General features: G+C 30.4%; 1 protein-coding gene across 1 annotated transcript in view; it reads left to right on the top strand.

The window, feature by feature from the left end:
• The window catches only part of LOC129975761 (organic cation transporter protein-like), a 48,340-nt gene that overhangs the window by 650 nt on the left and 31,422 nt on the right, over positions 1 to 16,268 (top strand). The window contains exons 2-6 of the mRNA XM_056088962.1: positions 1,619 to 1,895; positions 8,730 to 8,856; positions 8,966 to 9,069; positions 12,716 to 12,870; positions 15,965 to 16,133. Coding sequence (XP_055944937.1) covers positions 1,621 to 1,895; positions 8,730 to 8,856; positions 8,966 to 9,069; positions 12,716 to 12,870; positions 15,965 to 16,133 — 830 coding nt within the window. The 5' untranslated portion in view covers positions 1,619 to 1,620. The remainder of the gene's footprint in view (positions 1 to 1,618; positions 1,896 to 8,729; positions 8,857 to 8,965; positions 9,070 to 12,715; positions 12,871 to 15,964; positions 16,134 to 16,268) is intronic.

Here is a 16,268-nt window from a genome sequence, read left to right on the forward strand (position 1 = left end):
ACATAAACCAGCGTGTAAATGTTGGAATATTTTTTTTAAGGAATAATATTAATCTCTTTTACAAATATTAAATTTCTGATAGTTAATGTCTTAAGCTTCGAGTTTCTTTTACATCATATTCAAATGAGATATCATATTTGAGATATCCATTAATATTTTAATACATACACGAACATAAAATATATTTCGGAAAATTAAATGAGTCCTGGTGATTTTTTTTTAAATTTAATTTCTACTTGGAGTTCTTTATAGATTTAAATACGAAATTGAATGAATCGGATCATGCTTAAAAAGAATTATTTACTTATTAGATGCAAAATCCAATTACGTTTTACGAATTATAGCTGTTTTTGAATAGCTTTATTAATACATTCTAATACATCTATGAAGTATATACATCTTTGAAGTAAGATTTTTTTTAAAAAAAATCTATATTGTTAATTGTAGAGATGATACAAAGTTAAGTAACAAAATGTAGTTATAGTTTGCAATGCGAATTCTGAATCCATTGCGTTTAATTAGGATATTAAAACTTGAATGATTGGAATATATTCACATTAGAATCAATTAATAACTATCAATCTTTGCGTTATTTTTCTAAGGATGATATTTATTTTTCTTTGCCGATTCAAGTGGAATCCGTTACATCTGACTACCGCTCGAAACTACTCGATTCGTCCTGCAAAAATTTCATAACTTCAAAACAGAAAACTTATCTAGCTCGAAATAGAAACTAATTTATATTAAAATTTAACAGTCGGAATAATTGGAAATCGTAAGACGGCTATGCATGTATAATCATTTGCTATACATGCATGCATATCTATTCGTTGTGCTAGCTTGATGTGATTTATTTTGTGCAATTGCGAAGTAATTGAAAACAAAAATAAATATACAAATTAAAAAATGGGCATCATTTAAAGCAAATACTTCTTTAGGAGCAAACAGCTCGAAAAGCAGCACTGTGTTGTATATTTTAATACATTTGCAGTTATGAATCATGCCTACTTTCGAACCTACCATAAGATTGCTTACTTTCTATAGTATCTCTTAATTGTAATCGAAAAAGGACTATCTAACTATATAGATGTTCACCATTTGAATCGCCTGTGTTTCACAACGAGATAAACAAGAAGATATAAACTAAACATAGGCTGTTCTACTCGCAACAATTTCTGCACTGAACGAGATCTTTTGCTGTCACCCTTCACTCAACGTATTGAAAACTCAGAGTTGATTATACTCAAATAGTATTACGTTATAAAGGCACTGGTGAGCCTCTTTTAACATGATCGTTTATTAACTAAAAGCACCATTAATCATTTCTAAAACTCTACAAACCGTAAATGGCTAGATTCATTTCTGAAAGCATCAACCATGGTCGGTCCACTTGAAATTTTCTCTCTCATACCTTAGTGGCACACAATTATATTGTACAATATTTTATGATATAAAGAATATTTGCAATATCGTATAATACAATCTATTTAATATTGAATAGTATTATATAATACCGTACAATATTGTGCTACGGACTGTAGTAGTGAGTTGGTAAATTCAAATCGTTTTTCAATTAAATAAAAATAAATTTCTATTTCCGAAATTTTTTTTTTATCAGACATGGTCAAACAGGATGCGGAGAAGACTGCCCCTTCCTCTAAAAAGCCCGAGAAGCAAGAGGATCTCATGGACCTGGCAGGAGGCGAAGGTCCTTGGCAGAGGTGGATTTTTGTAGTGGCTGTCCTGTGCGCTTTACCGGATGCCAGCCACAACATGGCCATGACTTTCTTCGCACCCAGTTTAGATCACTGGTGTTCAAGGCCCCCAGAGGTCAATGTGACCATGAAGGAATGGAAAGCCGTCGCTATTCCCCCCGATGACGCTCACTGTTCCAGGTCAGTCGAATGTTACTTTGCGATTATATATTTAACCCGTAACTGGAGACATGAATTTTCTCACGCGGCCAGAGACTTGGAGTCAAAATGACACCATTGTTATTTCACTTTTTCGTCTTTTGTAAACAGCATTGAAATTTATTTTGCAAACACAATACATTCTGGAAACCATGTAGTTACCAAAGATATTAAAAATGTTAAATAATTACAATATTAAATGTTGGAAAAATATTAGAAAAACCTAAACAATTTTTTAATGAGTAATTCCATAACATCTAAACGAAGTAAATAAACTAATGCTGACAACTTTTAAAATTTATGACAAAAATAAAGAGTACAATATTTTAAAATATTATTTTTATTCTTTTTGCATTATTTACATTAAAAGCAATTTCAGAAACGTAGAGTCAATGACTCCATAAATAAGAACAAAAACGTTGAAAAATAACTGGGTTATACGCTCGGGTTCATATTCAGACTTTAGCCCAATATGCTGCTGAAAGAACAACTTGAAGGTACTAAGGAGATAATTGTATTCATTTACTTGCATCTGTTAACCTGTCTCCAGTTACGGGTTAACAGATGCAAGGACAAAATTAACAATGATGCATGCAATCACAATAGTTTTTAATATAAGTTTCCAGGAAAAATGATTTACTTCATGTATTCACTCAAATTTAATTAAAGTGAATGTTCTTCTTTTTCTTTCTCTAAAATAATTACTTTTTGAAGTTCTGATTTCATTTTATAAAGGAAATAAAAATGTTTGTAAGCAATGACAAAAAAAAAACTATTCTTTTTTAAACTGTCATAGATTCTCTCATACCGATATAATCGAAGAAATCTGTTTACTTTTTTGTTTCATTCAAACAAATTTAGTAGAACATTTCCTTTCGTTCATAAGAATATTTGTTTTATGAAAAGGTTATAAATCAACTCAAATAAATTCAAACATTTTGCATCTTATTTCCCCTGTGTGGTATGGATCTGAAAATTTCTTAAATTTTGCCTTTTGATTCAAATAGATTAACCACTTCATGTACAATAACGAGTCTAACTCGTTCGTCGAATTACTGAATTTTTTATTTCAGATTTGGATGGAATTAATCTAAAATGCAAATGCAAAATTTCTTTTATTGTTTAATCTTTTATAGTTCCCTGGCATATATTCTTGCCACCTATAAAATATATTGTATGGGAGCTCAAAAAAGTATTTTAAAAAGATAAATAGGGTTATCAGAAAATTCGATTGAGGTACCTTAACAGCTCTGACATGCATCAAATCCATATTTAAATATCATTTAAACTCAAAAGTAGTAAATATGCTTACTACTGCCCGTTCACGATGGAAGGAATTTTCGTAGCGACATTAAGTTTCAGCGTTTGTCTTTAAATTTTAACTCCTGAAAAAGTACAGACATTAAACACCATTGTATTGTATTTAATTTAATTTAAATTCAACATTTATTTTTTAAAAATGAACAAAAATTGTTGATGCAGTTGGAATTTCTTAAAATCCGAAATCTTTTTATTAATGATTTTATGCATATTTTGACTTTAATTTTGATGCATTGATTATTTGAATATTGTAGTTTAGGACATTTTAGTTTATTTCTAAACACAAAACGTGTCTAAAATGCTACTAATAAAACTGCAAGTTTTATTTTTATGCAATGTAGCAATCCGCCCAGCCAGCCGAATAAATGTAAAATGAATATCAAACTTTAATGCAAGACATTACAGAATTTGAATTCCATGATTTCTCACTAAAAAATGTATGTTATTTTAAATTACCTGCAATAGAGTGGAGTATGCTTACCAATGAACATTCGATGATATTTTTATTCTTAACGCTCAATGGTAAGTATGCTTACCACTTTTAGTTTTCCCTGAACGATCTCTGGTAAGTATATTTGCCATCCCTTATTTCATAAATTAAAAGGCAAATCAACGAACTTTTGATGGTTTAGTATATAAATCATCAGTTTAGCATTATAAAACCCTAAACATTTTTTTAGTTGTCACTGCCCCGGAATAATTCTCAACAAAGGGTTAAAGCTAAAGAACAAGGTTTCTTATTAATATCCGTATTGTTTACAAAACTATAAAAAAAATGAAGTTATAATACTGTGAAATTTAGAAGTTAAACTGGACATTTTCATTTTTAATAGCGTCATGATGTTATGGTAATGGTCTTCATTACAATGTTTCATGTACAAAATGAGCGGAACATATGCAAGAAAATTAAAGTAACTCATCTTTAACGCCAGGCTATTTCACAGTGGCATGTATATGAAGTTATATCTAAATGATTTAACTAAAGATAAGGATAAACAACTGCACCCCCCCCCCCCATCGACCAGTTGGTTGTGAAACGTGAATAATATTGGATTTCTATTTTAATCTAAGCGTACATTAATTTTTACATTATATTAATTTACACATTATATAAACGTATATTAATTTATACATTATATAAGCGTATATTAAATTTTACATTATATTAATTTACACATTATACAAGCGTATTATTACATACAAATTATATACAAATACATACAATTACATACATACAAATTATATACAATTATATACAATACAAGCGTATATTAATTTTTACATCATATTAATTAATAAATTACAACAAATGCATACTAATTTATACAAGTGCATAATAATTTATTTATAATTAATACTTAATATTGTATATATTAATTATAATTATAAGTAATAGATTTATATTTTAAACTCAGTGTATAATACTATTTTATATCTAAGTGTATTCTCAATGTTTGGTTTAAGTTTTTGTTTAACTTGCAACTAATTTCACAAATGAGCCATGAAAAACTGTTTTCGGAGTGTTCATTTTTAAGAATTGTTGATCTTTCCTGTAATATAATTATATATACAAAAACAAATCATTATTATCACTTGAAATTCTTATTAATTTAGAGAAAAATTTATGATAATTCTTATATATTCAGAGAATAATTCTCTGAAATATTTTGGAAACTATAGAATATATCCTGAAATATTCCAATTGTATATGTATTCCAGTTGGGAACGACTCAATTTTCTTTACTCATATAAAAAAATATACCATGTTTGGTTTCAGTGTAACTTTTATATTGGCTGAAGCTTAATCACTTCCGTTTCAAATTAAAGTTTAAATTTTTCGGAAGATGACAGAAAATTAAGGAATAATAACAGAATAAACGATAACAGAATGGTTTCAAGACTTTTAAAATAGGATGAGGTATCAAAATTTAAAGCTTAAAATATTTTGCTGGTGAAACAATTAAGATTAAATTGCATGAGATATGTAATGGAAACTTCTAGCAGTCTTTAATTAATCAGCTGGTGGCCAAAGCCAGTTAACATTTAATAAAATATTTAAAAAACGAATTAATGCAAAAATATTAAGTTTAAGCACAAATGCAATGTATAAAGCGTCACGTGCGATCGTAATTGTTACGAAAAATAATATTTAATATCGCCTTAAGATAAGTACTATGGAAAGTAAATGATCATATGTGTCTGAATACAAAATTCATGTTTGGTTTTCTTTGCATTGGTGTTGTTTCAAATCTTTAAAAAGATATTCATAAAAATTTAAGATTATTAAAATTGTTCTTCAGTTAATTCGATGTAAAAAAAGACAACTCTTTGGATTTTAAAGTGGTGTAAAATTTATTTTTGTAAGATAATAATTTCGGGAAATGCCAAAATGCATTGCTTGTTTTTATTTAATTGAAAATTTAACTTTTTATGTAGACTTTCAAAAGTTTATCTTAATTTTTGTTACCTTGTTTCGAAGAGATGTGTGTACCAAATTTCATGACGATTAGTCTAAAACTGTAAATTTGTGTAAGAAACATAAATTTTGCTTTATGCATAGATATATTTTTACTATTTTGCAATGTATTCCTATTATTTCTTCTAAATCATTTTAATCGAAAACAGCGTAGGGGCCGCGGTGACCTGGTGGTAAGGTCTCGGCTTCGGAATCGGAGGGTTTAGGGTTCGAGATCCTATTCCACCGAAGAACAATTATGTGAGCAGGCCGGGGGCAAGTTAAATCCGTCGGTGCCAAACGACCTCTTGCTGGTGTGGTGTGGAAGCTTGGAGAAGGGCTGCAAGCTCAGGTGTCATCTTCGTCATCTGAGCGCGGTTCACAATTAAGAGGACCGTCTCAAAATAGCCCTAGTGTTGTTTTAAAAATGGGACGTAAATATAGCTAAACTCGAAAACAGTGCATTGCATTTTTAAGTCGTTGCAGTATTTTTAGTTACACTGATTCAAATAAAACACATTCATTTACCCAAGTCAAATCCATCTAATGTTCATATAGAATATTTTATAGAATAAATCCATACAGAATTTTAAATTTATAAATAAAAAGTACTAAAAAATTTTTTCACAACTTTTAGTGCTATGATCTATGTGGTCGGAAATATAGTTTCAGCCCCTAGGAGCTGAGCAACTTAATATTATCTGTTCTGCAACTGATCGATTTAAAAGATGCAAAACCTTCGTTAATAAAGGAACGAAAATACCCCCAAGCGATTTGAAAGATCATATGTGCCTTACACATACTAAATCTTTGGACTTTAACCTTTCATTTTTTTTTTATTATTATTATTCACAAAAGATAAACAAGTCATATGAATAAATGCATTATATTCTATATCCTTCGATTTGATTTTCTGCATCAACAAAGTAGATACTAACGGTAATATATACATTACATACTGGACATCACATTAAGTGTGATATCCATTTTTTCATAGAATAACTAGTTATTTCATGAAATAACTAAACAAGTCAGTTAAAGTATATAAAATTATTGAATTCTACGATTTAACTAGGTATTCTATAGAATTACTTGATAGTTAAAGTATGAAATATGGCGCTCGAAAGTTCTTTGAATCGGTTCTAATTGCTTTCAGTTTTGAACCGCCTGTTTGAACCGTCAGTTTTGAACTTCTTATAGTTGAAGTGAATATTGACATAACGCTTCGATCTGTTGTACAGATTATAGTTGCGGCATTTGGACAAGGATTTAAAAAGTGCGAATGTAAAAAAAAATGTGTAATAAATAATAAAGTGTGCTTGTTTCAAAAATAATATGCAGTGTAATTCAAAGTGTCATCACAGGAATCCTTGCTTTATTCCCTTACACTTTTGTTTGAAAATGTTTACACAATGTTTTTATGAAACAGTTTTTTCTTCCCAGCATGCATTTTTTTTAATAATATTTAAATATAACTATTTCTACAACATATTCTCTTTTTTTTCCTTTCTATTTAACTGTTAGCAATGCGAGCAATAATAAATTATATCACCTGCTTTGCCTTATTATTTATCAATTAATCATCTGCAATAGGGATAAAATGTATTTTTCTAGAGATTTTAACTATTTTTCACTTTAGCGGTCTATCATAAGTTATTTCATAGAATAACTAGGTAAAGTATCAAGAATTTCATTTATTATATTCTTTAATTGACTTGTCTAGTTATTTTATGAAATAACTGAATTATACATTTTAGCGGTAACATATATATTCAAGTCTTTTAGGAAGAAACTGCACATCCAGTTTACAGAAAAGTGATTGTATGAATTTTGTAAAGACTCAGTTACAGAACAAAAATTTCTTTTTTCGTATTTATATAAAATCCTCATTTAAAAGAGTAATGGAATCGTAACTAATATAAATGCCAAAATATTATGGACACTCGTGAATTAGATGGTGCATTGCGCGGAACAAATCATATGCATGTTATATTTGAAGTTCATGCAAAGAAATTTTTCTTACTTGCTTTTCTCGTCATTTGACAAATTTATTACCCACCTAAAACACGTTAAATGACATTTATGAAGATCAATATGATTAAAAAAAATATAATGATTCTGGATGCGAAGCGGAAAGATTAGCATACCTCCCCCCCCCCCGTTGAAGTAAATGTAATTAGTAAATGGGGATGTTTCTAGTTACATTTCAAAGAACCCATTCGTTAGAAAATGGATCTTTAGAAATTACATTAATATTTAATGCTTAATTTGCAATAACACACACAAAAAAACTGCTATTCGGTCATGACCCTATCACAAGGAAATGTTACAGGTTTTAATCTTTTTCTCGAACCTATATCAATAAATGAAGAGATTTTCGCTTAATCTTATTCGCATAAAATGTTTTATTACTGGGAAAATGTTTTATTTTTTAACTGGTCACAAATAACTAAGGAAGGAAACGAGAAGAAAATATTAAAATATTTATAAATTTTATTTAATTTATAATTATTTCATTGCTTTAGATCGGTTCTATACAAAATCCTTATTTAATTTACATGGAAAGGTAAACGAAAATAAAGTTCTGCACTCAAACATTGGGTGCAAAAGTAATTTAGGAGAGCTGTTTTCTTCTATATTCGATTCATAATAGTTTTGCATTTTAGAATTTGCATTCACTGCATAAATTATAGTTGAAAATATATTCTTTTAATGCATTAATATATTTTATTCTTAATGTATATCAATAATATAATAATTAATGTTAATTATCAAACTAACGAAATATAAAATTAAATTTTAAAAAAAAGAAAATGGAGAAAATGAAATCGGTTTGTAGATATACAATTAATATATCTTAATTAATACATCAATACCTAATTCATTATCTTTATCAATATCTTACTTGATATATCTTTAACTTATCTTTTATTAATATATCATAATATACATTTTGCATAGTTAAAAATATATTGTTTAATGCATTTAATAAGTCTTTTCTTAACATAACCACTCAAACAGTTGACTTCCTTTTGTGACAGGTATAAGTTTCTAAATGACACCGGTTTCCAAATGGATCCATTTAAGAATGCAACATCCAGAGAGACTCTGCAATGCGATTCTTGGGAATACGACGATTCAATATATAAATCCACCGTTCTTAGTCAAGTAAGTTCATTTTCAAAACAATACTATCAATGATTTTTACTACCTATCTTACACATGAACAGTTTTTATGAACGGATCGACTTTACTGAATTCATTTTTTTTTTTCCAGTGGAACTTGGTGTGCGATCGGGAATGGCTGATTTCGTTGTCCAAATCGGTCTTTATCGCAGGATACTTTCTTTCAGCGACTGGATTTGGATATTTAGCTGACAAGTAATATTATTTTAAGTGCTATTTTACAATCTATTAAGAGCATGTTTGTGTTAAAAATTATTAGCCATGCTATATTTTTATTTATGCTATTTATATAATATTTGTTTTTAACGTTATTTTCTGCCCTGGTTTGTCGATGTCGATACTATGGAATGTGTAAATTGTTTTAATACATGTAATCTTTGAACTTTCTATTAAAATTCAAAATCATTCAAATTAATTTTAAGATAGCGAATCAATGGATCAATGAAATAAGAGCAAATGATCTTATTATCCATTATCCCCAGCGCCAAACGAGAAAGGCTTCAGTTTTTTTTCTCCCAACAGTAATGAGGCTAGGGTTAAAATTTTTCGGCGGATTATTTCAATCGGTTCTGTTTATTTTCTTAATGTTTGATGCATTTAAAATTAAACATTGTTAATGAATCAATCTTTCAGATTCATTCTGAAGTACTTTTGAATTAAAATAAAACAGAATAAAGGAAATTAAAAATTTCTAATCCGCATAGCGTTACCCCAACTGGCGTAGAAAAAATCACGTATTTGAGTTACGTAACCGGCGAAGAAAATTCACGCATGCGCATTCTGTTCTGATTGTTGCCATGACAACGTTATCAATGGATGATTTAAATTATTTTTGGGTTAGTTGCATGCTTTTGTAAGTAAATTGTATTTATGTTAGTTATATATTTTTTGTATATGCTTATAGTTTTAAGTACATCGTTTTTTAAGTAGTTTTTTTAAAACCTGTTTTCAACCGTTTATTTTAAACGATTCGTTTTATTTTCTTAGTGTTTGATGCATTTAAATTTAAACATTGTTAATGAATCTATCTGCTCATAATGAATCTAAGCAAATTTTGTTGACCAACTCTTGAGATATTACATAAATTAAAAAAGATATTATTTAGTGCCCATAAAGTTTAAACGCTGAGTGACTCTATTTTCAGTAATCAGATAATAAAAAAAATGCTTTGTTTCAGTAAAAAATATTATTATATTAATTGAAGATAAATTCTTTCCACTTTAATTTAAGCATAAATTCTACGGGTGCTAACAGAAAATGAGAGAGATACATATTACGTTATGACTGAAGGCCTTTATAATATTATGAATGAATTATATGATAATCAAAATTTGAAGTTTTAAAATATTTTGATGAAGAAGCTATTAAAGTAGAAATTGCATAAAATATTTAATTATTAAAATTTTAACGAACATTAAGATTGGCGAACCGGCTGGTCGCCAAAGGCGGCTAGTCTTTAATAAATTAATGAAAAATATTATAAAAATAATAATTAAAACAGATTTTTAGAGCAGACGACAATAAATTATAATTAATAGTACATGAATTTAAAAAACGAATTGGGGAAACATTTTTTAAAACCTTGCTTCACAGGCGGGGGTGGGGGTCGGAAAAAAAAGGAAAGCAAAAATAAATGAAATAGAATAAATGTAATCTCAAATTATTTCCTCTCTTGTAGAATCTTAAACACTGCGCATGCGTGAATTTAGCCCCATTGGTGTGGAAAAAGAATAGGCAAATTTTCGCCATTGGCGTAAGAAAAACAAAGATTCGAGACACAGGAGCGAACTGCAAAGGCGAGAAAAAGTTTTTGATTAATAAGAAAATTAACCATTCTGTTTATTATCACGAAATTTTCCATGAATCTTCTTAGTGCCTCAATACATGTCTGTTGCAAAACATGAATAAAATACTATAGATGTTTTTTTTCTAGTCTATAGAGAGAAACGACAAAATAATTATTGTAACGAACATTGCCTTTCTATATAGAAACTTCTGTTGACACATGTGGGCAAATAGTCATTCATATCTTTTTTATTTTCAAGTGAATTCAATTTATAAAATATCCAAAAAGAAAGTCTTATAGTCAAAAAAATTCGATATCGAAATTTTGAATTATATCCTCATTTCATATTTCCCCGAGTCTGGGGAAAAATTATTTCTCCAACTGTAACCGCTAACACAGTAATTCGTAAACGGAATAAGATAGACCAAATAAATTTGATATAATTTACAAGAAAAATTTTGTTTTTTCAAGCTTTGGACAAAATTTACTTTTTTCTGTGTGTGTCTAAGAACTGTTTATAAATTTTTATGTGTATGCACTTACAGATTTGCATCAGTTTTCTTCGGCTTCTTTGGCTGTTTGATTGTATTCCTTTTTATTATTGTTGTATTGCTCAGAATCTTAATGAATTAGCTAAATTTGGTCGCTGGCCCTGGCACTAAAATTATAAATTTGCTTCGGAGATCACACAATTGTGAAGGACAAGAAATTCAAAATATTTCATACACAAAATTTTACTCCAAATGTTTTGATGAACAGATTTTAAATGCTTTTGAATAATATTTGTCTGTCATACGATTTATTTCATGCCATGTTAGTTAGATATTTTCCCTTTTACTTTGACGTGAGTTGCTCGTAATTTTATTTTAGATTTGCTTGTATAATATTGTTATTGGCAGAGTGAAAAAAAGGATTTCAAACATAATTAATACACACTTGATCTGTTTTATGAATATTTAGGAATAACACCCTGAGTGTTTAGCACTTAGAGGAATAAAAAATTAGGAATGTGATTTTTTTTTTCCTAATTTTTAAAACTTTACAAAAGATTTGCCTTCGGGATTTCATTTTTTTTTCATTATAAACAAATAAAATCTCTTCACACAGTTACATTAACAATGGTGCTAATATTTGCAATTTGTCATCTTATTTTGTTGTTGTCCTTTTTTGTTGTTGTCCTTTTTTTTCACAAACTGGCAAATTCTAATACCCCCCCCCCCTTATTCTTATTTTTCATGTGTAAAATAAAAAAAAAAAATACTATATTTCTAAAAGACGTTGAACGAATCTTTTTTTTTTTCATAAAAAAACTCTACATTATTTTTTAGAGCCAAATTATTTTTTGAATGAATAAACAAATGAATATTATCATTACAAATTACAATCAAACAAATTACTTTTTTTAAAACAAATAATATTAGTTTTCTTTTTAGAATACAAAAGGTTGATAATTAGTTCATATGCATTGAAAAAAAAACTTTTTCTTGTATATTAAAAAAAATTTGAATAAAGAAAATTTGACTACTTCAGTTAAGTTAGGTCTACCCCATGACAACCCGCCTACCCGTTAAGTTAAAAAGAAGAGTTTCCTTTTAAAAGTTAATGAATTAAATTAGCACAAGAGATTGTTTACTTTTATATATTGAGAGAATTATCACTCCCCAAAAATATCCAAAAATATGAAACCGATTTTCATTAAACGGGAGGTCGCGGTGGCCTGGTGGTAAGGCTCGGCTTCGGAGCCGGATGTCTCAGGTTCGTGACCCGTTTGCACCAAAGAACTGTCATGTAAGCAAGTCTTGAGCACCGCAATCCGTTGGGGCCAAACGTCCTCCCGCTGCTGTGGTGTGAGAAGCTTGGAGAGGGACGTACCAGCTCAACTGACGTCCTCATCATCTGACCGCGGTTCAAAATGACGAGGTCCGTTTCAAAATAGCGCTAGTGTTGCTTTAAAACGGAACGTCAATATAACTAAACTTATCTAAACGGTAGTGGGATGTTTACAGAAAAAAGAATTAAAGAAATTTCATATTCTTAGATTGATATTCTTTTCAGATTTGGCAGAAGACCGATAATTGCAATGTGTAACGCCATTGCCCTTGTTTCTGCGATAAGCTCCTTGTTCTCGACTTCGTTCCTCATGTTTGCCATCACGAGGTTTTTCATTGCAGCTGGAGTCACGGGTCTCGACAACATAACATACGTTTTAAGTAAGTGCTGTTTGCCGTGCATTTTTATACATCCAGTTCTGTGCGTCCCTGACCTAGCCAGAAGCCATACAGGAAACTTGATTTGACCGCCGAAGAGTAAACCCACCTAGCACGAAGAAACAAACTACACTTAATGGCATTGGATCATTGCAAACAATAAAAAACCCTCTAGAGAAAACGCATATTGAAACAGAAAAAGAAGTTTAAAAAAATCGTTACATTTTACATTACATATTAAATAATGAAACTTTAAAAATGCATTAGCTATATTAAGTGAGCGTTGACTTTTTACATTAGGAGAGAGCTAAAGACAAAAGCTTTGACAAAATGTCCCTAATAGAATATTTAATGACTGGAATTTTTGAGTTCTTCGACTTCAAGAGAACATCCAATTTATTGGCCATCCGAGTCTGAGTTCTCGCCATAGTGCATAGTGCACGGGCTTCGATCACGTGATTTATAGATCTTTCTTCAGTGCCCCACTGATAAGTCGAACTTTGGTCAAAGAAATGACTTTGAATCACAGAAAATACAGCATGGCCAGTTTTATAGTTGGCTAAGATAAAACTCCCCCTCATTTCCGTTCATAGAAACATTTTCAAAATGTGGGCAGGTTGTTCACCCCTTGATGGAATTATTCCATCTCTCCCGTCAATCCTTAATTATTAGTTTAGTCCCATTTCCGAGTTAAAATTCCATTGAAATATTTTAATTACATTGTTATGAACATGAACTTGTTTGTATTTTCTCGAGTACGAAGCGTACAAGATATCGTACTGGTCAGAAATAGAGATTCGAGATTTTGACGAATCTCTTGTTTCAAATCTCTCCCTCCCCTGAGTTCGAAAAATTTCCAGATTTTTAAGAATAGCGTCTCTGTCCGTGAACACGATAGCTAAAATGCTTTGAACTGAAAGAATGAAATCAGGTATGTGATGAGTCTGTCTATACATTCACCAGCACAAAATGACTCACAATCGCAAAGACTTAGATATATAAATTTTTGTTTTTGATATAGTTAAATTTGTGATTTCAGTCTATGGGAAAAAGATGTTAATAATGCTTACTCAGTTTTCTTCACGAAAATGAGTATATATACTCTCAGATACCCCGACCTTGACAGAAGGCCATGCGGGAAATTTGATGGGGTACTGAAGAGCAACCCCACCTAGCACGCAGGAACAAACTATACTTGGTGACATGAGCGTTTTGTCCTTGCGAAGCACAAAACGCTCATGTGTATTCGTGGCGTTCAAATTTTACTCAAGATCGGCGATTTTTATGCGCGAAAGGCAACAGGATGGAAGAGGGGAATGTGAAAGAGTTTCGGCGAGACCATTAGTGCTACGATGATTTCTGCAATGAACACATTTGTCTTTTCTAATGTTATATTTTCTATATTTTAAATTTTTTCCTTTCAGTTTTTTAAAGTTAAAGGATTTAAAATAGAAAAAAAGAGCTTGAATTTTTTTTTACCAATGATTAGATTTTTTTACTCATTGCTGCTTCATGTCGTTGCATATTGTCACTTTATCACTTTAAATAATTGTCTTTCATTACTGAAAAATTTATAAACTGTCGAAATGAACCGCTTCCGACTAATTTCGCTGTTTGAATCAAGTTTTGGGCTTCTAATTCGAGAAAACAACTTTTTCCGTTATGATAGCATGTCCGATTTTAGACACAAGTCAAAATTGGAAAGAGCAAAGCGAATGAAATTTCGAGTGTGATCTTTAATATTAAAATTGCATGCTTATATCAAGGCTGTATACCAAATCGTCGAAGGAAGTGACTGTACATGTAAACTCTTTTATATAAAAAGAACTCAAAAATGGGACAAATCAGGTGGATGGTTACTTGCAGATTTCGCATCAAACTCATCTGCACAAATTTTGCATCAAAGCTATTCTCAGGATGAACAAGTTTTGGTTGTTCATTATAAGTGACATTTCTGTATGAAAGTGAGACAAAATCAAAAAGCCACCCCTCAATTTTTAAAGCAGATACTATTTTTTATGGTTTATTATTTTCTGGTATACGAAGTATGGAGAAGGCATTGTAACTGTCGAAAAAATCTGAACTTGAGATTTTGACACATCTTCACATTTCGAAACTCCACTGTGTTCGAAAAACACAACCAAAACTCCGCACGTTGGCCTTTTTAATTTTTCAAAAATTATTGGTTTTTATCACATCTAAACATTAACTTTGCTTTTTAGCACAGTACCATACATCATTGTTACGCTTTTTCATAACTCAGATTTACGCTTTCAGACATTTGGATTTTGTAAGCATTCCATATTTTGATTTTATTATCAATTGATATAAATATTTTAATTTCAAAAATCTGGAGCAGCTTAGCCAAAGATGGCTTTTGTGCCATAAAAAAACAAACTCAATTCGGAAAATGTTCGCCCGCCGATCTCTAACAAAGATAACACAAAAACGCTTTGAGGTAGATTGATGAAATTTGGTATATTGGCTGAAAATCAAATCTGTAGATTTCTGTCAAACTGAGTAAATTTTACTCAGCGGATGTCCAGCTGTTCGAAGATAACTACAAAACAGAGAGCTAGATTCATAAAATTTATTATTCAGATTTGGTACAGACCCCCCCTACTAAATTTTGAGCCGAATTTTAAAAAGGGGTTGACCATCTGTCTGTCTGTACTTTCATAAACATATAAATACGATAACTCAAAAACGCAATCAGTTATATCAAATTTGATGCGTCATTTAATGATTTCAAGTATAGTTTTGCGTCAAATTGTTGCTTCAATCAGGTGGAAAGAACGCGTCTAAAACTCAAGTTCAATTTATTAATACTTTTGAATCATAAAGAGATTAATCGCCAAAATCACCGGCCAAGGATCACACGATAGATTCAACGAGAATGCTAAATTCTCGCCAAAGGTTAGTATTTCGTGTTCAAGTTAAGTTTAAATATTGTACGCCAATGCCAATGCCAAATGTACAGACATAATATATTAGAGAGTGTCTGATAAAATATTGGGAAGACTACTCCCGCTGGTTTTCATTATCTTTTTAGAATGTTTAATGCTCTATTCTATCTTAAATTGAATTTCTTTTACAGTGATGGAAATCATCAGCCCGAAATACAGGTCAGCATACGGCATCGGAGTCAACTTTGGCTGGATCCTCGGTTATCTTTGCCTGCCGGGAATCGCCTGGCTTTTAAGAGACTGGATTTATATGCAAATCGCGCTCACCTTACCATTTATTTTCCATCTGTCCTCCTGGTGGTGAGAACTTGCTTTACGTTCAATTCATAATAGCTTTTTTGAGTTTATTCTGTAAGAGGGAAATAAATTCTCCTAAAGGTGGAGGGTGATTTTGTTGGCAAATTAACCTCCACATTTGCTTAAAAATGTGACTTG

This window comes from Argiope bruennichi, chromosome 7, assembly GCF_947563725.1.
Source record: "Argiope bruennichi chromosome 7, qqArgBrue1.1, whole genome shotgun sequence".
NCBI lineage: Eukaryota > Metazoa > Arthropoda > Arachnida > Araneae > Araneidae > Argiope > Argiope bruennichi.